The sequence below is a fragment of the Rattus rattus genome, chromosome 1, assembly GCF_011064425.1.
Source record: "Rattus rattus isolate New Zealand chromosome 1, Rrattus_CSIRO_v1, whole genome shotgun sequence".
Taxonomy (NCBI): Eukaryota; Metazoa; Chordata; class Mammalia; order Rodentia; family Muridae; genus Rattus; species Rattus rattus.
In genome coordinates, this window is record NC_046154.1 from 24,113,445 (window position 1) to 24,138,255 (window position 24,811).

Consider the following 24,811-nt stretch of genomic DNA (forward strand, 5'->3'; position numbering starts at 1 on the left):
GCCCCAGGACCGCCTCCTGTGTTGGCTGAGTGCAGGTCAGTGGTGGGGCGTGTACAGCAGTTTATAGACTGAGTGTGTGGGGACCGCTGTGGCGGTGGCTTTGTGCGCACTGTGGAGAGAGGATCCACCCGAGCCGTGGCTTTCCATCTGATTGTCCTCAGAGGCCTCGCCCACATTGAGGCTCCCCTGTCCCCGCTGACAGAGACAGCCAACCCAGCCCAGGCTGGCCACTCCCTCCACTGCATCCACTTAGTACAACTTGGAGAACAGGAACCCAGGGGACAGAGAGTCAGTGGCTGTGTGGGCTGGGGCTCCAGTTACAGCCCTGAGTGTCTGTACCACCCCTCCCTAGCCCATCCTTCCCCTCTAGAGAGCCTCGTGGAGCCCACGGTATCAGGGGCGCCACTTTATTCAGGGCAGTGAGCCCGGGCCGGAATCAGTCCCAAAGCTGGGGTTCGCCGGCAGAACCCTGCGAGTCCTTAAGAGCAGTGTTGCATTGGGAACCAGGCCTGCGGCCTGCAGAGTCACTGTGTCATCCCGGTAGACTGTGGGTGGGAAGGTGCTCAAGATTTCAAAGGCTGCTGAATCCATGTTCCTGGGTGTCCATCAGAGTGCATTAGGCCAGGCCACAGCCCAGGGCTTCCCCGCAGCCCCCAGTCCTGCCCTACACCCACCTGGCCTGTGCTAAGAGGTTTCGCACGTCACCAATGGTGTCCTCGGGCCGCATCATCAACAGGAAGGCCTGTTCCCCGTTCTCGGACTTGATGCGCAGCATGGAGAGTGGAGGCACTGGCATGGCAGGCGACTCCTGGGTCCTGCAGATCCAAAGGCCCTCAGTGCTCCCAGCTCCAGGTCCTTTCCTTTCCACCCGGCTCTTGCCCCTGCCCAACCCTCACCTGTGCCGCTCAGAGGCCAAGGCAGGTGTCTCCACTATGATCTCCTGGATCCGGACAGGCATTGGGCAGCAGTTCTGGAAGGCAGCCAGGGAGAGGGGCTGGAGCCTGGGCCCCACTTGGATCATGTCCTCCCCCTTAGCGGGGACTGGCTCATTCTTGAGCAGGATTGGATGGGACCAGTGAGCGAAAGAGCGGAGGTGTTCTGTGTCAACTGAGGCCCAAGAGATGAAAGGAAGGGAGGCCCTGGAAGGGAACACTGTCTCCCCTGAAGTCCAGTGTGAGGAACAAGCCCGCCCAGGAGGAGGCCAAGCTTGGGGACCTAACCTAGCCTGCAGCATCTGAAATGGGACAGGAGCAAGTGTAATAATCCTGACCCACAGGACATGGAAGGAGGGAATAGAGTTGGGGACCTGCCAGCAGTTGACAGCTCTTGAAGCAAGGAACCAAATCAGGCAAGCAGGAAGGGAAAGTCAGATAGAGAGGGCAGTGACACAAAATGGACCTTCAATGCCAGGACAGTGACCTTGGCTTTCTCCAGGAATCCCCAGACAATGCCAACAGACAAGGCTGTTGGGGCACATGGCTGGCAGGGGCAGAAAAGCCAGCACAGAAGGGGCATCTGTGAGACACTCTGGAGCCTAGGCGTGGGTGGTGGGCTGCAGGGAGGAGATCGAGGGCGGCCAAAGTGGACAAGGCAACGAAGGGCAGAGGAGACAGGTGTCGGAGGGCTTAACACCCTCTTTTGGGTGGAGACTTGGGAAGGAAGAGCGGGAGGAAAGACAGAAGATAACGAACTCAGCACCTGAAAGGCTTGCGCGAGGAGCAAGGAGCACCTAAGCCAAGCTCCTCAAGAATGTGACCTGGGCCTTGGCCCCAAACCCTCCCCCTCTCAGCTGTTGCCACCAACCCCATTGCCCTGTGGGGGGCTGGGGCACAGAATCCTCACCAGGTCCACAGAGACATGATATAGTTCTGAGGGTCTCCTTGCCTCCTGGCAAGAGACTGTAGGCTGAGCCATGGCTGATGATAAAAGTCCCCTGCAGAAGGCTGCTGGGTAATTAGGGCTGGCCTCACCTGCAAGGTGTCCCTGATGGGGCCCCGGATGTCAATCACCTCGCCTTGTCGGATTACACACTTGGGAAGCCTGTTCAGAAATTTCTCAGCAGTCATCCTGGAGCCTGCAGGGAGGGCATTGGGAGGGAGCCTTGGCCCAGGAGGGACTGTAAGTGCTGGGAGAGGCCACCTGAAGCTCGCTCTGCACAGCCCCCCAGCCAGCCTTGGGGCCCAGCTTACCTGAAGTCTCCTCCACCCTGTCTGTGACCTTGCGTATTTTCTGCCGGCCCACCACACGACCCTCACCTGGGAATGGGCCCAGCCCGTCCTCTGGGTAGACCTGATTTCGCAGGTCGCTTACCTGACAGGGAGAAAAGGCCACAGAAGTGGGGAGCCCAACTCTTCAGCCCTGAAACCTCACCCCCACTCCTGCCTGCCCAGAGGCTCAAGAGCAACCCAAGGGATGGCCTAATATAAGAGCACCCCAGATCACACTCTATCACTTCAGCCCCTCGTGCAAGCACCCCTCTCACTCATGCTAGCGGAAGTCATAGTACTGAAGAACCCCCCCCACTGCGGGTCTGAATGTCAGGGAAGGGTAGAGTTCCTGCTCTGGTCTAGTCTACAGTTCAGACTCCATCCCTGCGGGTCGTACAGCTGCTCTGTCAAGGCATAATTCCAAGACATGCAGTCACCTCAGAACCCTGTCCTGACTCATGCTATCTCGTGCATCGCGATGGCACACACCCTCGCTGTGGAGATAACCCGCCTCTGGAGCCTGCTGCTGCCTTCCCCCCATGAGAGCAGCCTTCATCCCACTCAGCCTGGCAGCAGATGGGCTCAACTGTCCTTGCAGCTCAGCCAACTCTGCCTCTTTTCAGCATTTGCAACTCATGCCCTGCCTTCTACCCCAACGACGTGGTTTCAGAAACTTCTAGGGGAAACTAGGCCCACTGTGCATTACAGATTCCTCAGGAGTCCCAGGCTGTTAAGGTGCCCTGAATGTTGGGAAGGGTGGGCAGAATGGTGGTCCCACTGGCAATGCTGTACCTTCAAGATGCCAGCAGAGGGCACTGTCGGCTGCTCAGCTTGGGGGAGCCTCATGGCCATTGTGGCCACGACAGCCTCCTCACTTTGGTCCCAGCTCCCCCTCCTGTGGGGCATCCTGAATGGGTGGGTCCCTCGAGTGGATGGCTCCCTCTTAGGAAGGCTGATCCCTGAGGAAGCTACTATCCCCATTCTCTCCAACGCTGCACGGGGGAAAGGGTGGGTTGAGGAGTGCCGGTTACCTTAAAGGGGACTCCATCAGGATACAGCCGCTGCAGCTCTGAGGGAAAGAAGCCATCCAGTATGTCCCGGAGGCAGCGCTGCAGGGAGGTGAACAGGTGAGTAGCCATGCTATGCCATGCTATGCCAAGCCATAAGCATCATACTGGGAAATACTGGGAGCTCCGAGATTGGAGGGATGGGACTTGTGTACTCTGTGGAGGGCAAGCTCTCGCAGTGACACTCCACCATGCCCAGGCAGGGGTGAGTAGGCATGGGTCCAGAGCTCAATCCTACCTGCGTGTAGGGATCGTAGAAGGGCCGGAAGGGCCCATCGAACATCATAATGCCATTCCGGTAGAGCTTCAGCGGGATGGGCTCTAGAGTACGGAACTGAGCCCCACCAGGTACTGGTGTCACCTGGGCCTCTCCCTCCGCCACCAGCTCACTCAGATCCTGTAGACTGGCCAGCAGTCTGTCGAAGTCCACCTCGGGGGGCACAAAAGAATCCCCTGGTAAAAGGGATAGATGCCCATGAGCCTCTGTGGCTGTTGTGTGCCCTGGCAGCTCTGACTTCTGGGACCCTCCCACACTGAGCAGAGGTCTCAGCTCCTAAGGGCAACTACACTGGCAAGCAGAGGCGGCTACTGGATACTTACTCTGAACGTCTTATTCCAGCCCTGATCCACCTCATTTTAACTGACTGTGGTGAGGATGACCTTGAACACCATCTGACCCTACGTCCACCTCCCAGGTGCTAGATTACATGGGTGTCATTACACCTAGCAGGACACTCACTTTGGGTCAGGGGCTTAGTACGCATCGTCCTGTTTCTTCCGCCTGTGACCGATCCTACATTGTAGGGGTTACGTTCCTTCCCATTTTCAGAGATGGAGACTGAGGCCAGAGAGTGTTCACTCGCTCCTTAGCAATGCATAGCATTAAGAGCAAAAGTAAAGTTTGACACCAGACCTGTGTTGGGCCCTGGACTGGCGAAGCTCCCAGCTCTAGATCAAAGCTTTTATGGTTCAAATCCCAGCTCCTGCCCTTTTTCCTGCCTGGCCTTACCACAACATTCTGGGTGGCTATAAGGCACCAAGGAAGTGGCCACATGAGGGTTAACTTGGGACAGCCTGGACTGCCCAAGTTCATCCGTTCTACCTTGTACAAATGGTACTCGGGCTGTTTAACCTCCACTTAATTCACGGGGAAACAGTATTGGGAAAAGGAAAGGCGGCGACGGACACATCCCAGGCCACCTGGCAAGTGGGACGTAGAACCCAGCTGTATCATCAAGGAGGGCAGGGAAGGGTGGGGACAGATGGCTGTTAGGGTGTGGGGCGGCTGCAGACCAGATGGTCACAGGCTCTTGAGCATCTGCCAAGGTTCTGGACTCCTCTGGAGGCTGCTGCACACACGGCCGTGCACAGTTCTCGGGGTGCAGACAAGGACACTCAGGAAGGGGCCGTAAGAGAAGGGTGGCAGGCAGAGTGGACTGGCGAGGCCCCGTTAGGCACCCCTAGAGTATAAACATCCCACAAATGGCTGTGACTTCCTGAGAGCTGTGTTCCCCAGGTCAGGGCACAGGGGATCCAACTGCTTACCCACAAGTGCAAGTACAGGCGCAGGGGCTGTGTTTCCTGTTTTCTCCACAGCAGCTGAGCTGTAGGCCCTCCTGAGCCCTCCCTGAACCCTGGCACTGGCTACTACCCAAAGGGCTATGCTGCCCCTCCTGCCTCTGTGCTTCCCTGTTGTGTGAGCAAAACCAGCCCAGATTATAGGATGCTGGGAACTGAACCCGTGGCTTCATGGATGTGAAGCAAGCAGTCTATCGGCTGCATTGCACCCCTGCCCCACATTGATACCGACGTGGGTTTTCTTTATTTTAGGAACAAACTGAAAAGCCTAAAACTAAGGCCAGAGAATATGTCCTCTAAGGCTGGCCCCATACCTGCGACACAGTGAGGTCGGCCATAGAATGGGCCCAATGCTGCTATGTAAAACAAGCAACTTCAGAGCTAAGGATTAAGGCATAGCCAGGGTGTGGGCGATGGGGGAAGGGGACAGACTGGAGTCCCTGGGATGGTACTGAGAAATCCTGATGGCAAAAGTTTGCCTCAGAGTTCTGGCCTGGAGGACAGGGGTTATGGGGTTTGGTGGCAGAGCGTTTCCATAGAAAAGAGATGTGGAGGCAGACAGCAGGGAGAGACAGGAAGCAAAGGGAACTGGTCTGTTTTCTGCCTAGAAAGTAAAAGAAACTTAGTCCGGGTCAGGAAAGGACTGAGTAGGTAGGGTGAGCTGGGCTGCCATTAGGTCAATGGGCAGGAGGGAGAGGCTGGGCACCCAGGGAGAAGGAAGCACAGCTCCATGGAGAAACGTTCAGGAAGTAGGGCAGGATGAGTCCGGTATGGCCAGTCCAGGGCAGAGCTATAAGTCAGTGAGCACAACACAGTTCAACGGAAGCCTCTGTGGAAGCCTTCGTTTGGAGAAAACTGTGGCGGGAGCTCCCACCTAAACAGCCTAGGCCAAAAAGCAAGCCTTGTGTTGGCTCGAGCCAAGGGAGAGACATGTCCCTTTTTTGGTTTGGGCAGGTAAGAACCCCGACCGGGGCTCAAGATCAGGTCAGTGGGCCTGACTTCATGGCCCTTAGAAGCCTTGTGAGGTATCGCATTCCAGGTCAGGGAAGCCTTGCAAGGCCTACGTGACTCATTTAGCTCTCTGTGTAGGTGGCAGCTGCTCCCTGATGGCCCTTGGAACACAGCCACCTGGGACCCCTACTAGGAAGGGTCACAGAGCAAGGGAAGACCTTTGAGACTTCATGTAACTTTAGAAGTTTGGTTTTGTCTTTAAGACAGGATCTTATGTAGCCCACACTCTAGGAAGCTGAGGGTGACCTTGAACTCCTCACTTTCCTGCCTCCCTCCTCCCAGGTGCTGGCCTGACCTGTCCCCGCTTGGCTCTTTCTTGGCTCTCCAAGGCCATACAGCCAGAGCTGTATGGTCTCCCCAGGCTGGGGCAAGCTTCTCTGAGTCTGCACTTCCTCTTATGTAAAGAGAGAAAGTGAACATCCGGGAAGCTCAGAGGGTGGCTGCCGTTGTCTGTCCCAACGGACTCTGGCCTCAGGCTACACCATGCCCTACCTTGAACCCTGCCAGGAGCCCTTGGCACTCCTGCTTGGCTCTTTTGCCCCTGAGCCCATTCCCTTGGCCCTTGTCACACATTCTTGTCATTTTGGGTATGATCTCTTGCCTTCCAACTACTCTGGGCACTTCTCAAACACGGGTTAGAGCACTGAACCCTAACCTGGCTCAGGGGGGCACCCCCAGAAGCACGTGCTGAGCCAACTGTCCACCCGTATAGCTGCCTGCCAGTCAGTAGGTCGGAGCAGTGTGGTTCTGTTAGGCTCTGAGGGTCTCCCAGAGCCCTGTCCCCTCAGGATCATACCCTAGAGGAGTCAGGATGCCAAACAGCAGTGAGAGGCCCCACGTGGACTGCATCGCCCATAGCAGGCACAGGCCCCGCCACTGCTGGGCTGAGTGGATAACCTGCTGCTTTGGGGCTTAGCCCACCTCTCAGCCTCTTGCACCAGGAAGCAGCTATTGTTACCACAGCTCTGCAAGCCAGGCCTCCTCAGGTCACTTCCCTGCAGGCATGCTCGCTGAGCCGCAGTGGAGCCCAGGCAGAGAGAAGCTGAGACTGGGTAGTTCCGGAGCACACCCTCCACCAAAGCAGGTTTGTCCTGATGCCTGCCGCTCTCACCCTGACCTCTGCAGCTGAACTTGGGGCTGTTCTAGGGGACGCGCAGTCCCAGATACCCAGGCACCACAGACTTCCTTGTGCCATGCACTGTGCTGCGTGCTCCTGGGTGTCACTAGTGGAAGAGACAGTGAGTTCAGAGCATGCTGGCTGCCCCCAGAACACCTAGCCTGAGCCATTAAAGCCCTTGCTCCAGCACTGCTCTTCTCATGAGACATTGGTACCCTACAGTAGCAGCCCAGGTGTCTGTGGATCTGCTGCAGGGGCAATGTCCAGATAAAAGTGAGTTCAGGAGAAGCTCTCCTACCCAGGTCTAGGCCAGGGCAAATCGAGCCGGCTGCCAGTGTGGTCTCTTGACCTAAGAATGTGAGAAGCTCCAGGGGCTTGGGAGTTGGGCCGGAGACTAGGGATGGAGGTAGGGGCCTAGTAAGAGACAGGTGGGCAATGTGGCAGGACGGTGGGAATTTGCGGAAAAACAGGAGAGAGACGAGCACCAAGCCCACTATGTTCTCATCACCCGGGCCCAAAACCTGCTGTGTGTTGTGGCCAGAGCAGGACTGTCCCCTGAAGCACTTGACACAGTAGCCGATGTGACGTCTGTATCCTGGTGAGAGGCTGAGGTCCCACTGCTGATCACCCCCTTCCTGGGCTCCCCTTCCCAGGCTCCCTTCCCAGGCCCCCTTCATGGAGAAACTGGCAATCCTCCCTAAGGCAAAAGTTCTGGACCTAGAACATTTTAATCACCCCTCTTGGGCACGGATGCTCTGGCTCGCCTGCCCGCTGGCAATTATAGGAAGTGACAGACGCCCAGACACAAGGCAGCAAGAAGCCAAGGCTGGTACCAGAGGCCCCGGGATAGCGTCAGGTTAGTCCCTGAGACGAGAGGGTGTCCCCAGGAGGAAAAGCTAGACATGGAAAATATTTCCTCACCTGGCAGGAGAACTAAAGGCCTCCCCCACACTGAAAGGCAAAAGCAAGAGAAAAGTGCAGAGGGCTCTCAGGGCGCAGGAACTCCAAGGTGAAGGGCAACGGTGGTCTCCACCATGGCTTCAGAGCCAGAGCCGGAGCCGTGCCAACAGAGCACTGGATGCTGTTTGGGGAGGGTTGTGGGGGAAGTACTTAGGACATGTAGAAGGTATGTTCAGAGATCAGCCATGTGGTCGAACCCTTTCCTAAAGGAAGCAGAACCTCCCACCAGAAGGAAGGCTGCTCTCCAGGGTGTGAGGACCACAAGAAGCAGAACCCACCAGTGTGGCGGGCTCTGGGGGCAAAGCCAGAAACCCTCAGGCATACTCAGCACCCAGAGCCACCCGCTGTGACCCAGCCCCTAGAGAACTGTGATCAGCCAGGCCCTGGGCTACTCATGTTTGACGCACAGACCTTGCCCAGCAGGGCTTCAGGTTACCTCCCACAGCCTGGGGCTACACATGCTCCCAGCACCTTCTCACAGCCAGGGCCACCTCTGACTCCTCTCTCCCCTCCATCGGTCAAAAAGGCTAAGGATCCTGGCTCCCGGCTCCTCGTGCCCTCCATAACGGCGACATCTACCTCATCTTCTATCACATGCCTGGGACCACCTCCCAGTGTGGTCCCTCTGCTCAACTCAGACACTCTGCCTTAGTTTGCTATAAAATGGCAGACCTTTTGGCCCATGCCAAGGCTGTTTATTCAAAATGCTTTGAAAGCATTAAGAGATGGGCATGGTACATGGCTTTAATCCTAAAACTCGGAGGCAGAGGCAGGAGTTCGAGGCTACCCTGGTCTACATAGCAAGTTCCAAGGACAGCCAGAACTACATAGTGAAGTCCTGTCTTGATTTAGGGGGAGAGGGATGAAGCCCAGGCCTAAATACAAGGTGGGCTGATGCTTGTAACAGGGTTTAAGGTGTTTGGATCCCTGGCACTGGAGTCACAGGAGGGCAAGCCATCCAATGTGGGTGGGTGCTGGGAACGGAAGGCAGGGCCTCTGGGAGAGCAGCAAGCACTCCAACCCTGAGTCATCTCTCCAGCCCTGTTTGTTTTTTAACATATGGTCAGTCTCTTTTTTTTTTTTTTTTTTTTTTTTTTTTTTTTTTGGAGCTGGGGACCGAACCCAGGGCCTTGCGCTCCTAGGTAAGCGCCTACCGCTGAGCTAAATCCCCAGCCATGGTCAGTCTCTTGTAGCCCAGGCTGGCCTCATAACTGCTCCACAGCCCAGGACCACCTCTGAGCTTCTGACCTGCCTGTCTTTCCCTCTTGGGTGTTGAGATTGCACATGTGGATCACCACGCCCGTCCTAACAGGTGCTGAGTGACACCCAGGTCTTTAGGGTAAACACCCTACCCACTGAGCCATAGCCTGAGCCCTAGACCCTGGGGTTCTATGCAGAAAGAGCCTTCTGACGGCAACACTGCTGTCATCCTCTTGACTCCCCTTGGGGGTGATGCCACCAGGATGCTCCTCCTTCCCTCAAGCCTGGGAAGCAGGAGCAAGTCATGCAAGCACCTGCTTTTCTTCCTTGTAACCCCGAAGGTAAGAGCGCGCCCCATTTTGTTGATGAACTTGAGACTCGGGGAAGGGAAGTGGCTTGCTCAAATCACAAACCAACCTTGAACAAGGGGTGGAGAAATGAGGGGGTCCGAGTTAGATTCTGGAGCCTAGGGATGGATCTTCACCACCTCAAAGGCAACAGGCCCTGTCCAGGAAACAATCTGTGGCTCCATATCTAAGGACAAGGCGGGCTGGGTCCCCACTAAACGCCAGTGGTTAACAATGAAGAAAGGAGGCAGAGGCAGGCAGATCTCCCAGTTGAGGCCAGCCTGGTCTACAGAGTGAGTTCCAAGACAGCCAGGGCTACAGGGAGAAACCCTGTCTGGGAAGAACAAACAAAACAAATCAAAATGAAAGATGACAACGAAAAACCACGAAATCAGGACCTGTCAGAGCAGATCCCTCACCCTGGCCCACACAAACCTGCACCGGGACAGGGAGGTGGTGAGGCCTGGAAACCTGACAGGGAGAACACTTTCCCAGAGTCTTTTCCTCCCCATTCCCCTAACCAGACAACAATCTCTTTATGTGGTCCAGGCTGGCCTTGAACTCTCAATCTTCCTGAGCCAGGCTTCCAAGTACTGGGATTAAAGGTACAGTACATGCCAGGTGAGGTTTGGTTGTTTGTTTAAAGACAGTGGCCTTGGGCAGTGACAGTGCACACCTTAACCCCAGCACTCAGAAGGCTGAGGCAGGCAGATCTCTGTGAGTTTGAGGCCAGCCTGGTCTAATTAGTAAGTTCCAGGACAGTCAGGGCTACATAGAGGGCTACTCTCTCTGGGAAGAGGGACAAGCATCATATGTCTAGTAACTCTGGGCCTCTGTGGCCCTTAGAAGAAGAGCAGGCAGAGACTAAAGTGAGACCAGGGAGGGAGACCTTGGCTTTTCTTTCCCAGAGAAGGCATTGGGTAACTCAGCACCGCCCACCTCACCCCCATGTTAGGATGCTAGGGCTTGAAACAATGGGCCTCTGGAAGAGTGGCAGGCCATCAGGAAGCTGGTGGACGGGGGCCAGGGCAGATGCTCTACCTGGCTTCCAGAACTTCTTGGCCTTCATCCAGTCTCGCTCATCACTTTCAGAGATTATCTTTCCCTCTGAGTTCTCCTGGTCCATGGGCTCGCCCACCCACTGTAGGCCATAGTCATTGAGGAACCGCTGTCAGGCAGAAGACAGAGAGGGGTGCTGCACCACCCATCCAATTTCCATGGAAAACATCACATAGCCAACCCCCAGTCAGCGCAGGGCAGCCTAGACAAAGAATGTGCTGGAGACCCTGAGTACTTCTTGCCTGTGACTGCAAAGCCCTTGACCTCTAGAACAGCAGGTTCCACTCCTTCTCTGTGAGGGAGACATGACCGCCTTTCCTCACTGCGCTCAGTAAGACCCTCGTGCCAGTACCTAACACAGTGCATTACTCCAGAACTCCACAGAGCTGGCCACCTCAGCTCCGAGGACAGTGTGGGTCAGGCCTAAGGGAGAGGCAAAGACACCTGCGCTACAGGGGTGAGCCGCCCTCTTATCTCTGCCATGCTCGGCTGTGTGTGTGCCCGTGTCTGATCACAGGTGTGTACAGGCGCACACGCACACGTGCACTTGGTGTGGGACCCAAGGACAGGCCGGGGGGCTGTTCTTCAAGCATTGTCCATCTTGGTGCTTTTCAGTTGAAGGCCTAGGCCTTGCCCAGATGCCAAGGCTACACAATGAGCACTAGAGGTCTACTCGACTGTTTCCTCAGCTCTGAGGAGCGATCCGAGACCCATTCCTGGCTTCTCTGATGTTTTAAATAGATTTTAGGGACCAAGCAAAGCAAACACTTTACTGACAGAGCCTTTTCCCCAGCCCAGAAAGAGTCATCTACGCTCTACACTTTTTTTGTTTTCTTTTCTTTTTTGTTTTTTCAAGACAGGGTTTGTGTAGTTAGCTGTCCTAGAACTCACACTGTTGACCAGGCTGGCCTCGAACTCACAGAGATGTGCCTGCCTCTGCCTCCCAAGTGCTAGGATTAAAGGCGAGTCCACCACACCTGGCTAGAGTAGTCTCTCTTTCTGTAACTACTTTCTTCCTCTCTTTGCCGGCTACCCTGCAGCTCACTGCCCTGCTTTGGCATGGGCACCAGCTGACTGTTGTGAAACCCTGATGCCCTTCTGTCTCTGTCTCTGTCTCTCTGTCTCTCTCTCTCTCTCTCTCACACACACACACACACACACACACACACACACACACACACACACACACACACACTTCTCATGCCTCCCAGCTCCAGCTCGGCTTGTAGTGGACCCCTAACTGACTATTTCCTGCCCTCTCATATTTCTGTCAGTGACAGGTGACTCTCTGCTTCTGTGGACTGTGAGCCTCACGCATGTGGGAGCCATGACTTTTTGTTCAGATGCCACCAGCCTAACGGTGGCAGTGTCTCCCAGGATAAATATGTAGGTTTGTTCAATTAATGAATTGGCCAGGCTGATCCCAGAGCTCGGGAGGCAGAGGCAGGCTGATCTCTGATCTCTGAGTTCAAGGCCAGCCTGGTCTACAGATGTGTTCCAGAACAGCCAGGGCTACACAGAGAAACTCTCTCTGAAAAAGACAAACCAATTAACAAGTCAATACACACGTGAAAGGTGAGCCGGAGGTGCGCCTGGCTCTGAGGCTGTGCCCTGCCCCGAGTCACGGCCACTCTCCCAGCCGTAGGACAGGTACATCTGCAGCCGTAACTCACAGCCTAGATGTGACCAGGCCTGCAGTGGACCGGAGCATGGCTGCACTTGTGCTTGGAGAGAGACATTTCAGAAAGGACCCTGAAGGGGGCCCGCAGAGGACTGGGCACTTGCACGAGGAGGCAGAATGGGTCCTGCTGAGTGCCCAGTGCCTTCTGGTTCATGTCTTACAGCGTGACCACAATTCTGAGTGGAAGAAAAGTGACTGAAGTGACCGAGTGATTGGGTAGAGAAGTCATGGCCTGAGGCAGGAAACCGCCTAACACTAAGTCCAAGGTGAGCCATGCGCCCCTCGTAGAGGGTACAGTTCCACGGGAGGAGAGAAGAAAGCACAGGGTGAGGAGCCTGCATTGGTCAGGTACAGAAGGCTTCAGGGAAGTGAGTGAGAATTCCTCTCCAGGAGGAGGCAGGTCCGGCCCACGCACAGACCAGCATGGGCTAGGGTCTAAGGTGGAAATGAGCTCAGTCAGAAAGCCAGGGGAAGGTGAGGTGGCTGGGGCGTAGAGAGGCTCCAGATAGGAGAGCAGGGCCCAGTCACAAACCTGCAGCGAGGCTTTAGGAACAGAGCGAGTGGAGAGTATATTAAGCAGGAGTGGGCTGTGTTCAGGTTTGATTTAGCCCCAAAGGCAGTAATGTGTCATGGTGCCAGATTCCCACCCCCAACCCCCGGCTCTAAACTCTGAGTCAGCCCAGAGCAGGGAAACACAGGGGCTTGGAGAATACCAAGGGGCGCTTCTGCAAATGCTTCCGGGCCGCTCGAGGCTCGGGAGAGCTGCCTGGCCGGCCGTTCCACCAGCCTTGGGCTCTCACCTCCATCTCGCCAACCTGCCGTTGCAGCTGAATGCACTGTGTCTCCAGCTCCTCCTCCCTGGTTGTGCTGCCTGGGGGGAGTGGGTGAGAGATTCTCCTGCCACAGCGGGAGGCTGCAGATGTCTGCCCCTAAGGGCTCCTGGGGACCCTCTGAGAACTGCCCGGCTGTCTAGACTCTAGACCTCTCTCCTAACACTGATAGGGTGGGAAGAGGGTTGCCTGAACTGACTCTCAAGAGCCGCCCTTCCCCTCATCCCTTGGAGTGTGACTCCTCCATGCTCTGGACAGTACAGTCTAAGCACTGGGTAAAGCGCCATCTCTCTCTGGTCCCCACTGTCCAGACCCCACCAGGAGTCTGCCTGATGCTGTGGGAAGCCTCTGTCCAGCACCCACAAACCACGGACCCGACCAAGCACCTGACCAAGGGCTTCTTACTCTGGTGCTGCTGGAGGGTCTGCACCAAATCCTCCAGGGCCAGGATCTTCTGCTCCTGAAGCAGTGAGACTCAGAGTGAGGGTAAGTCCTGGTGGGTCCCAGAGCCCCAGAGGGTGGAGAGGAGGTGAACTTTAGCCCTTCGACTGGGCAGTGCACACCTTTTGCCTGAGTGTGAGCGTAAACCTGTCACTACCAACCTTTGGTACAGCCCCTGCCCCTGAGCCTCAGATAACCCACCTCTCTCAACAGCCGCACTGGCTGAGAACGGCACCGCCCAGGGTCCAGCTCACGGCCTCTGCTCAGCGGCCTGCTAGCCCTGCCCAGCCCACAACCCATCAGCCTCTGCCCTCTGCTCAGCGGCCTGCTAGCCCTGCCCAGCCCACAACCCATCAGCCTCTGCCCTCTGCTCAGCGGCCTGCTAGCCCTGCCCAGCCCACAACCCATCAGCCTCTGCCTCTGCTCAGCTCTTGGGACCAAGTCGTTCCCAGGTCACGGCTTCCATCAGAAGAGCCAGTTTGATGCGAGGACGCAGTGCTCCCTGGCTGTCTCCTCCCTCAGGGCCTACCTTGGACAGCATCTCCTCATTCCGTGCCTTCAACTGCTGCTCCAGCTCCTGCAGCTTCCTGGCCATGGAGGTCAGCAACTCCGAGTCATGGATGATAAGGCCTGACAAGGGGACAAAGTTTTTTTTTTTTTTTTTTTTTTTTTTTTTTTTTTTTTTTTTTGAGCTGGGGACCAACCCAGGGCCTTACCACTGAGCTAAATCCCCAACCCCGGGGACAAAGTTTCTGTGCCAGGCCTAGAACTGAGGCTGAGATGAAAAGGGCCAGAGAAGAAGAAGCCACGAGGGGGTTGGGGATTTAGCTGAGCAGTAGAGCGCCTGCCTAGCAAGCACAAGGCCCTGGGTTCGGGTCCCCAGCTCAAAAAAAAAAAAAAAAAAAAAAAAAGAAGAAAGCCACGAGAACAGAACTAGCAACACCAACAACAGCTACTGCGTGGGTGGTAGGGGAGCCCACGCAGTCCTCATGGTGGGCCATGGCGTCAGTGGGCTGCTTCAGGAAGCTGGTGTGTATGTGTGTGCGTGTGTACACATACACGTGTACAGGGTTACATAATCCCATACACACACATGCAGAAGCAAAAGAGGACATTGGATGCCTTTCTCTATCACTCTCTACACTTTTGTGGGGGTGGAAAGATTGAATCTAGGGCCATATGCATGCTAGGCAAACGCTGCACTGAAAACTGCTGTTTGGGGTAGGCTAGCTGGGCAGAAAACTCCCACAATCCACTTGTCTCTGACGAGAGGCTTTTATACAGGTGCTGGGGACTTACGCTCAGGGCCTCTGGCATTCATAACCAGTGTTTTTACCTACTCGGCTGTCTCCTTGCCATCAAGCCTGGTGGCTTAAATTGGATTTCCCAGGATCCACATGACGGAAGGAAAAGAATGAGTTTTCTCTGACACATAGACACACAGTGTTGTGTGCACACACAGGAACAAATACACACAAAGTACAGCACACAGCGCATCTGGACTCTGCAGCATGAGTGGGTGGGACTTCATCAGAGGAGCACGGTGACCCACATCTTTAATCCCAGCACCCAGGAGACAAAGCTAGGATCTCTGTGAGTTGGGGGTTAGCCTGGTCTATATAGTAAGTTCTAGGACAGCAGGGCTACATAGTGAGATCCTGTCCCCAAAAAGAAAAGTTAATGTCATTGTTTTAAAAGACTGGAGATGATCTAAGCAGGCATAAACACCGCAATGGTGCATGAGGCCTTTCAGGTCCCAGATGAGGGGAAAAATCATTCTAAGAGACATCTGGAACTACTGAGGAGCCTGCGATGTGTGAGAGACAGGTGTTAGGAGGTCCCTGACTTCTTCATGCTCAGAGGTGCAGCGATAACACTGTTCGTGTCTCCTTACTACTAGGACATGCAGGGTACCACAGGAGTTAGATATGGCTGCCGGGTCTGTGCGGGAGATGTCCCTGTACACCTGTATCTCTTCACAGGCAGAAGGGGAGGGACTCTGGTGAGATGCAGTTGCTAGCAAGGGAAGACACTGGACTCCTGCTTCAGCTTTTCAAACTAAAGCTTGAGGCTGCTGGTGGAGGTGGCCACTTTTATCCCACACCGGAAGGCCAGGAGTGCAAAGCAAGCCATGGATACACAGTAAATTGGAGGCAACCCTGACTGTGTTAAATCCCACCCTCTGGAAAGAGAATTTTAAAAAGAGTGAGATTGGTTGGGGATTTAGCTCAGCGGTAGAGCACTTGCCTAGCAAGCGCAAGACCCTGGGTTCGGTCCCCAGCTCCGAAAAAAAAAAGAAAAAAGAAAAAAAAAAAAAAAAAGAGTGAGATAAGGGGTTGGGGATTTAGCTCAGTGGCAGAGCGCTTGCCTAGCAAGAGCAAGGCCTGTCCCCAGCTCTGAAAAAAAAAAGTGAGATAAACAGCACAAGTCCACTTTGTCACCGTAGACACTCCCCTAAGTACAGGGAAAACAGGAACTACAGCCTCTGTCACGAGAGCACACAGGAAGCGCAGGATGGCTCAGGAGGAAGCTGGTACAACCTTAACTCTACCTCGATGCCATCTTCAAGCCCCTGTTTTACCATCTCCTTCGTGGCAGGCTCACTCAGTACTGGCTGTCAGGGACTCAGAGCCAAAGCACCTTAAGCCACTGAGGAGGGAACATTCAGGATCTGCCAGTCTACAGAACATGGCTGCCGTCCCCGGGGCTGCGTGGAGAGATGGAGGCGGTCCAGGCAGCTAGAATGTCCACAGTGGACATTGGGGAAGGAAGGAGGCGCTGACAAGGACAGTAAGAGAAAGACCCTGGAGCAAGGGAAGCCATCAACAACCTAGCCAGCATGGAGCTGCTCCGAAAGGGAAGTGGTGGGGGCAGGTGAAGGGGCTGCTGAGCAGAGACATGAAGCAGGAGAGGCAGGTACTGTTGGAGACGTTGGTGGGGACACACCAGCTAGATGGCAGGGAGAAGCAGCAAGAGGATGTACAGTCCCTGCAAGGGAAGGAGGTGGCTGCATGACCACCACTGTCCCCAGCTAGGTGTGGGAGATGCTGGCTTTGTGACTAAGTCACTGTAGGACTTGGGCTGGGCAGATCCGGCCAGTGTCAGATGGAGGAGAGTTTATTCCAAGATCACCTGGCAGTTACACCTCCCCTACCCTCCACTGCCCTGCCTAATGGGGGCTCTGTTCTGAGTACCCTGTGTGATAGCTAGGAATCCACCAAGCAGCTTCTTACCAAATCCTTATAACACGCCAGCCTGTTGCTCTCCCCTCAGAGGACAGGGAAGCTGGAAAATCTTAAAGTTGCTTAAGATGTCACATCTGATGGAAAGTTCTAGCTTTATCACCAACTCCTGATCCCTCCCAGTGTCTATCTGCCCACCCTCCCTCTGTCCCCTTCCTACTGTAGGCAACTCCATGCAGCCCTTCAAGACAGAATCAGGGGAAACGGCCTCCTAAGGAACCCAGCCCTTTTTGGAGCGTGCAGATAAGACAGCAGATGACTGGAGACTGACTTCTCCCTTCAGGCCCGGCACTGTCTCTAAGCCTCAATCACAGACCTGCTGACACCACACTTGCTGGAAACTGGAGGGTTTCTAGCCACAGACTGGCCTGGGGCTTGGCCAGATCCCTAACCATGTGGCTGGAGGTTAAACCGTCCTGGACAGATGTGGGATGTACCAGCAGTGGGGCAGCTAGCTGGAAGTGGGAGCATCGTGTAAACACAGCCGGCAAGAAGAGTAGGAGCCATTGTTCGCAGAGGCTCTCCCTGGGCTCCAAGCAAGGGGGACCCACGCCCCCTTTAGCCCTCTGCTCTCACCTTGCCTACCAATGCCTCCATAGCAGGAAGGGAGAGAGATCTTCTCTTCTGAGTCCTGTCCTTCATTCACCATGTCCACCTCATCTTCTGCAGACAGGGATGCCCAGTTCACTGCTTGGGGCCACAACCCAGAGATCACTCTGGCCTGGGTCCTGGCCAAGATGAAACACTGCCCCACAAGATGCACATCAGGCCAGTGAGGAGGCCAGGGCTCCGGGGAGACAAGGCTATAAGACAGAGGCTGAGGTCCACATCTCTGGTCTTTCCATAGTTCTGAGGTCTCCATGACCATCTTCTAGTGGACAGAGGAGTCCTGTGATGGTGTGGATCTCTCTGCTGAGGGAGCAGAGCAAGCGGGTGGCCCAGACCCTGAGCAAGGGGCAGGGAGTTTGAGTACAGGGAGAGGGCCAGATGCCCAGTCTCGCAAGACCTCAGCATGCTCTTTCCATACATGCCGAGTTGTAAGAAGATTTGGGCTGGTGAGAGGGGAGGGGATGTGGAGGCAGGGCACACACTTACCATCTCCGTAGATTCTTATCCCTCGCCTCCTGGGAACCCAGGCAGGAAGAAGGAACAAATATAAATTAAGCCCCTTGGAATGGCACCAAGGGAAAGTTCCAGGCCCCATGCAAAGCTAGAGAGAGAGAGGTTAAGCCTGTGTCTCTTGAAGACTCCCACCCCCATCTGTCCTTAGCCAGGGTGAGCCAAGGGACACATTGTCCAACAGACAGTGTCTAACTCCTCTCAACAGAGAAAGAGGGGGATGCTGCAGGGCCGTTTTGGATGGGCCATAAGCTGACCCTGGCTCCTCTCTGAAGTACTGTGGGCCCCTGGGGTTGCTACATAACCTGTCTGGAGTATCTTGGCCTTAGGCAGACTCTAAGTGCTCTCAGAAAGACAGCAAGGGAACAGGAGGTAGAAAAGGCTTTGCACAAGGATTGCCTCAAGATATCAGGTAACAGAGCACAGAGCTGGCCCAGGCTGGCAGAACATTCATGAATGTAAACAGTGAATGTCAAGCACTCAGCCACTCTCACAGGGCCCTGTCTTTCGGAAGGGCTCCCACCATCTTTGGCCAACACAAACCAGTTTCCTAAAGGCATAAAGAGAAGGAAGACAGACACAGAAAGTCACTAGCTACTCTTTGCTTTCCCCAAGATGCTAGGGGTCATTCTCCTCTGGTGAGGAAAGGATCAAGGAGGAGACAGGTGAGGGACATCAGACCTAGAGGCCAGCTGGCTCCTTACCCGGGATTCACAGGTTCCGATTCTAAGGGCACCTTCCGAGTCTTGCTAAGAGAGGCCAGGGGTGAGCTCATAGCTCCAGTGTTGGGGTTCACTGTCAGGGACTCCTGAGGGGAAAGAGGGAAGTCAGTCCGGAGCAGAGATCTAGAGCTTCAGGTCACAAGGAGGAGGCTACAGCTTTCCCTCAAGAGAAGCGCTGTCCACTTCTCCAAAGTGGGGTGAAGTTCCTGACATAGCGACAACTCCAAGATGCTGCTTCTCTGTCTGAACATGCAAGTCCTGGCCTGGTGGGGTGGAGGGCCTGAAACTTCTCCCAACGTAGAGTGTGGGCACAGACTACCCCGAAGGCTTGTGGGATTACTGACTCATCCCTGTGCTGCAGGCAAGAAGCCAAGATATCTCCTCCTGGCTTCCAGATCCCAGGTACCGCCTCCACCATCTCTGAGGTGGAATGGCAACCCACAGAGAGACGTCGCTGAGCACAGTCATGTACCCTGGGCATGAACACGCTCCGCTGTGCAGTGGCACCTCACTTCCTCCGTGTAAAACGTGCATGGTCTTGGCCCTACCAGGCAGATGACTTAGCAGGGACAAAGTCCCAAAGCTCAAAGGAAGCACCTGAAGGTTGGATTGTGGCCGTATGGGGTCCCGGTTAGATGCCCGCTCATGCCACTAACACTCAAAAGTGCTGGTTCACGTCCGATGAAGATGGGGCATGTGCCCGGCCAGCTGTCACTGAGAGCCACCACTCTCTTCCCTACATAAAAGTCTAAAGTCTTCCCTACATAAAAGACTTCCCTACTAAAGTCTAACAGGTCTAGAGCCAAAGAGGGGATCTCCACTAGGGAGGGTCTGAAGTGAGCCCTTCTCAGGCTAAACTCACAACCGTCCTCTGGAAATGCAACACTGGCCTTGCCTGATGTGATGGTTCGCTTTTATCAACGTGACACAAGCTAGAGACATCTGAGAAGGGGGAACCCCTCCACTGAGAAAATGCCCCATCAATGAGGCTGCAGACAAGGCTGTGGCCTATTTTTGACTGATAACTGATGAGGGAGGGCCCAGTCCTCTGTGGGCGGAGCCACTCCTAGGCAGGGAGGTCCTGGGTTGAATTAAAAGTCTCTATATCAGTCCCTATGTGACTTCCCTCCATGTTGGACTGTGACCTGGGAAATACCAGCGAAATTAACTCTCTCTTCCCCAGGTTCCTTTCAGCAGGGTCTTTCTCACCTCAACAGAAAGCAAGGGAGACGGCTGAGCCAGGCCGGCTCCTCCCTCACCTTCTTCAGGGAGTCTGGGAGTCGGGGAATCTGCCCCACCCTTTCCTCAGAAGGGACCAGAGGTCCCTCACCCCATCATCCAGGCTCACAAAAACAATGACATGCCACAGCCCTGAACAAACCTCCCTAAGGACTCCTTTGTCTCCTGTAAGATAATTAAAACAAAAAACAAAACAAAACAGGGTATGGTGGTGCGCACTTTAATCCCAGCATCTGGGGAGGACGATTTGTCTCTGTCCCAGGCCAGCCAGGGCTACATAGTGAGACCCTACCTTAAAGTAATAATAAATGCTTTAAAAGGAGAGGGGGCAGGGGAGGAGGAGAGGAAGGGAGGAGGAAGGGAGGAAGAAAGGGAGAGGAGGAGGAAGAGAAATAGAGGAGGAGAAGGGGGAACAAAATTCCCAGGGGTGACCTGGCCCTGTCTGCCTCTCAACTTCTCCCCACCCACATGACCATCCCTGCCACAAAAACAGCTGAGCTAATCCTTGAACACAGGGCTCCCGGTCAGTTGGCAGCCTCCCCTCTGGAGTGGTCGCTCCTCGGCCATATACGCTTCCTCTGGCTAAGCTAACCGCTCAATTTCCCTTCTATTTGTTCTCAGGATATAATTTAGCTTTTTATTTGGAGATTATCAGAGATTCACAGGACAATGTTTCTGAGAGGCCCTGTGGTGCCCTTCACCGGGCTTCCTTCTGTAGTCACCGTTTACACAGCCACCACAGAGCAGGAGGGGCAGGGACGACTGTTCCTGTAGTCTGTATGCACAGGCTGGCGCCATCTGATAACAGGGACCGATAGGGTTTTTAACCACCAAGCAGCCCTCTCCCATCCCACAGGCCTCCTGCTGCAGCCTGAGTCACAACTGCCTCCTCACTATCTGTGACTGCTGGCCAGCACCATTGTTTTAACTCGTCTCTCTCTCTCTCTCTCTCTCTCTCCCCCTCCCCCCCAAGGTCCCAGTGAGTAGCTCTGGTTGGTCTAGAACTCGGAGATCTCACCTGCCTCTGCTAGAGAAATGACCCACCATTCCCGCCACTCAGCTCTGGAATCTTCTTTGATAAAGTTACATAAATGGAATCACATAATAGTCACCTTCTTTCTTGCTTAGCTTGACCCAGCCAGACTTCATACACTTCATCATTTCAAAGTGTACATAAAATTAAGCTTCTTCAGTTTGTTTGTTTAGATACAGAGTTTCTCTGTGCACCTCTGCTGGCTGTCCTGGAACTTCCTCTATAGATCAGGCTGGCCTCCAACTCAAGAGATCTGCCTGCCTCTGCCTCCCAAGTGCTGGGGTTAAAGCCTGCACTGCTGCTGCCACCACTACCTGGCAAGAGTTCTTTTTAATGTTTTGTCTGTTTTTGTTGTTGAACAAGGTCTTACTAGATTATCTAGTCCAGGATAGCCTCTAATTTGTGATCCTCTTACCTCAGTCTCCCAAGTGTTACAGTTCTGTAACTGTCACCACTACTTATTATTTGTGTATAGATGGCACTCATGCACCATGCATGGCAGTGCTCTGAGGATCGCCTGGAGTTCTGCTTCCAGGAGCTTGAGAAACAGTCTAAGCTGGCAAGCTGCAAGTCCCAGGGACCCATATGACTCCATCTCCCCAGCACTGGGGTAGCCTGGCCACGTGTGGGGTTTTCTTTTGAACATTTATTTGATTATTTATTAATTTGTATGTGTAGATGGGCCCGTGCACACCATGAAGTGTGTGTGGAAATCAGAGGATAACCTGAAGAAATCAGTTTTCTCTTTCCAGCCTGAAATGGAGTTCCGGCTATCAGACAGGGAGGCAGGACCCTGAACCTGCGGTCAGTTTGCTAAGCTTCACATCTCTTTTGTTTTTGTTTTTGTTTTTTTTTTAAGATTTATTTTATTTATATGAGTACAGTGAGGCTGTCTTCAGACACACAGAAGAGGGCATCAGATCCCATTTCAGATGGTTGTGAGCCACCATGTGGTTGCTGGGAATTGAACTCAGGACCTCTGGAAGAGCAGACAGTGCTCTTAACCGCTGAGCCAACTCTCCAGCCCGTTTTGTTTTTTAAAATACATTTTAAAGATCAAAGTCAGGTTCTCAAGCTTGCTAGGCAAGTGCTTTACCAACTAACCTACCTCCCTTAAGCCCCTTGTGATTTTGAGACAAGATTTCATTGCAGAACCCTAGCTGGCTTCAAAGTCACAGAGATCCTCCTGCCTTTGAATGTGGATTACAGACATGACCCGATTCACCAAAGGCCAAGTGCACACCTGTGATCTGGCAAGGGCAAGGCTGGGTTCAAGGCTAGCATGGGCTACAGAGCAAGTTCCAAGGCAGTCAGGGCTAGCATGGGTTACAGAGCAAGTTCCAAGGCAGTCAGGGCTAGCATGGGCTACAGAGCAAGTTCCAAGGCAGTCAGGGCTAGCATGGGTTACAGAGCAAGTCCAAAGCAGTCAGGGCTAGCATGGGTTACAGAGCAAGTTCCAAGACAGTCAGGGCTAGCATGGGCTACAGAGCAAGTTCCAAGGCAGTCAGGGCTAGCATGGGTTACAGAGCAAGTTCCAAAGCAGTCAGGGCTAGCATGGGTTACAGAGCAAGTTCCAAGACAGTCAGGGCTAGCATGGGCTACAGAGCAAGTTCCAAGACAGTCAGGGCTAGCATGGGCTACAGAGCAAGTTCCATGGCAGTCAAGGCGAGCATGGACTACAGAGCAAGTGCCATGACAGTAAGGGCTAGCATGGGCTACAGAGAAAGGACCATGGCAGTCAGGGCTAGCATGGGCTACAGAGCAAGTACCATGGCAGTCAGGGCTAGCATAGGCTACAGAGCAAGAAGTCAGGGCTACACGGGAAGACCTACTTAAAAAATAGACAAAAAATCTGTAGACCTTAATAGCTTACTTCTAGTTCCCACCCTGTCCCTCCCAGCCAACCCTAGGTGGCTACTAATAGATCTGCCCGCTCTGCCCATTTGATATAAATGAAGCAATAAAATGGGTAGGTTTTATACAGTGAAGGGTGATAGAGGGCTACGTCAATTATGTTATCAGTAAAACCACTACAGAAAAAACCACTCTCCCCCAGTCAGATCCAACACTGACCAACAGAATCGCCCCCTCCATCTTCCCTTCTGTATGAGACCCCATCACCCAAGCGCACTGTTTTCCCCTCTCCTTTATCTTCTCCTCATCCTATCGGCTACCAAACCCTCTAGATCAAATGCTGCCATGTCTCTCCTGCAGGTCCTTTTCTCCCATGCCGTGCAGGACAATTCTTCTGGAGCTGTTACACTGCCCTTCCTTTGAACTCTGGGCCCTGAGGATAAGGGCCTAACCAATGCCCAGTCAGGGCTAGCATGGGCTACAGAGCAAGTTCCATGGCAGTCAGGGCTAGCATGGGCTACAGAGCAAGGACCATAGCAGTCAGGGCGAGCATGGGCTACAGAGCACATGCCATGCCAGTCAGGGCGAGCATGGGCTACAGAGCAGTCTGGGAATTTCTCCTGGGCACAGCTGTGCCTTCTCTCTCCCCTGGGCCCTAGACGTTTTATTTGTCGCTGATTTGGCACTAGGGGCTGAAATGCCAGGCAAGTGTTCTACGCTTGAGCAACATGCTCAATCCTTTTAAATGTATTAATTTATTTTATTTTGAAGATGTATTGAATTATTCTACGGATGTGAGTACACTGTCGCTCACTTCAGACGCACCAGAGGAGGGCGTCGGATCCCATCACAGATGGTTGTGAGCCACCATGTGGTTGTTGGGAATTGAACTCAGGACCTCTGGAAGAGCAGTCACTGCTCTTAACCACTGAGCCATCTCTCCAGCCTCTTAAATTTATTTTTAATTAATGAGCATTTTCAGGGCTGGAGATTGAACCTACACGGCCTTCCACAAGCTACATCGCACAATAGTGCTGAGTTGTATCTACAGCTTTATTCTTTTTCTTAAGCTTGAAAATGGCTCCAGGGTTAAGAACAATGGATGCTCGTGAAGAACCTGGTTTTGGTTCCCAGTAACTGCATCGTAGCTCGGAACCCTCCTGTAACTCCAGTTTGAGGGAGGTGATGACGTCTTCTGGCTTCCTCTGACACCAGGCATGCATGTGGTACACAGACATACAGGCAGACACATATATTATGAAATAATAAATATATAATATATATAAAGGTCATTGCCCCAATGGCCTTGAACTGGCTCTAAAGTCCAGGCTGACTTTGAACTTGTGATCCTCCTGTCAAGCCTCCTGAATAGATTTACAGGTCTGTAGACCACCGGGACGAGCTTCTATTTTGTTTAGTTATTTGTTTTTTTGTTTTTGAGACATAGTCTCTGTAGAGCAGACTGGCCTCAAACTCAGAGATCCTCCTGCCTCTGCCTCCCAAGAGCTGGAAGCCACCACTCCTGGCCTTGTTTTATTTTTTTAAAATTTGAGGCAAGATCTCGCTGAATTGCCCTGATTGGCCTGGGACTCGCAATATAGCCAGATAGGCTTCGTACTCCAATCCTCTTGCCTCAGCCCCCAAATACAGTACAGGTCCATGTCATAACAACCGATGTAGTCTATAAAGGTATGGTTGTCGCCTCCGGTGAGGGTGACAAACCTGCCCTATGTCTCTTCATCTTGAGGATCAAACTCAGTGCTGCCCTAGGCGGTTATCACTCGCCACATCAGGGCTCACGGCTGCGCCACATCCTCCTAATCCCTTCTTGGGCGCGCTTGCACCATGAAGGCTGCTGCGCCCAAAGCCCGCCCCAGGATCCTGCCTCCTGCTCCGCCTCCACGCGCGGACACGGTGAGTAGGGTCCCCACATCCCTCCTGAGCCAAGCCATGCAGTTCGCCGGCCCTCGGAGTCCGGACGAGGGCCGCGGTCTGCCGGAAGACTTAGAGGGGCAGAAAGATCCGGAGCTGGGACTCACCACGGGCCCAGCGAGCCGTCCCGCGGCGCCGCCATCTTGTTGTCTCGGGGTTTCCCAGGCGACCA

At 54.0% G+C, this 24,811-nt stretch overlaps 1 protein-coding gene across 1 annotated transcript; it reads right to left on the bottom strand.

Moving 5' to 3' along the window:
* Positions 1-393: 393 nt before the first annotated feature.
* Positions 394-24,811, bottom strand: Ubxn11 (UBX domain protein 11). The gene is made up of 15 exons (XM_032896500.1): positions 24,747-24,811; positions 18,564-18,667; positions 17,836-17,864; positions 17,317-17,403; positions 14,028-14,128; positions 13,463-13,517; positions 13,028-13,098; positions 10,529-10,655; positions 3,513-3,727; positions 3,239-3,316; positions 2,190-2,310; positions 1,971-2,074; positions 897-970; positions 675-815; positions 394-595 (listed from the first exon to the last, which is right to left on the bottom strand). The coding sequence occupies exons 2-15, from the start codon at positions 18,632-18,634 to the stop codon at positions 412-414; spliced, it is 1,458 nt and encodes a 485-aa protein (XP_032752391.1). The 5' UTR covers positions 18,635-18,667; positions 24,747-24,811; the 3' UTR covers positions 394-411.

Coding starts and splice junctions, on each gene's coding strand:
- Ubxn11 (XM_032896500.1), bottom strand. CDS start 18,634: ATGAGCTCACCCCTGGCCTCTCTTAGCAAGACTCGGAAGGTGCCCTTA. Junction 17,865..18,563: donor TCGGAACCTGTGAATCCCGG/GTAAGGAGCCAG, acceptor CTGGGTTCCCAG/GAGGCGAGGGATAAGAATCT. Junction 13,518..14,027: donor ATGAGGAGATGCTGTCCAAG/GTAGGCCCTGAG, acceptor TCACTGCTTCAG/GAGCAGAAGATCCTGGCCCT.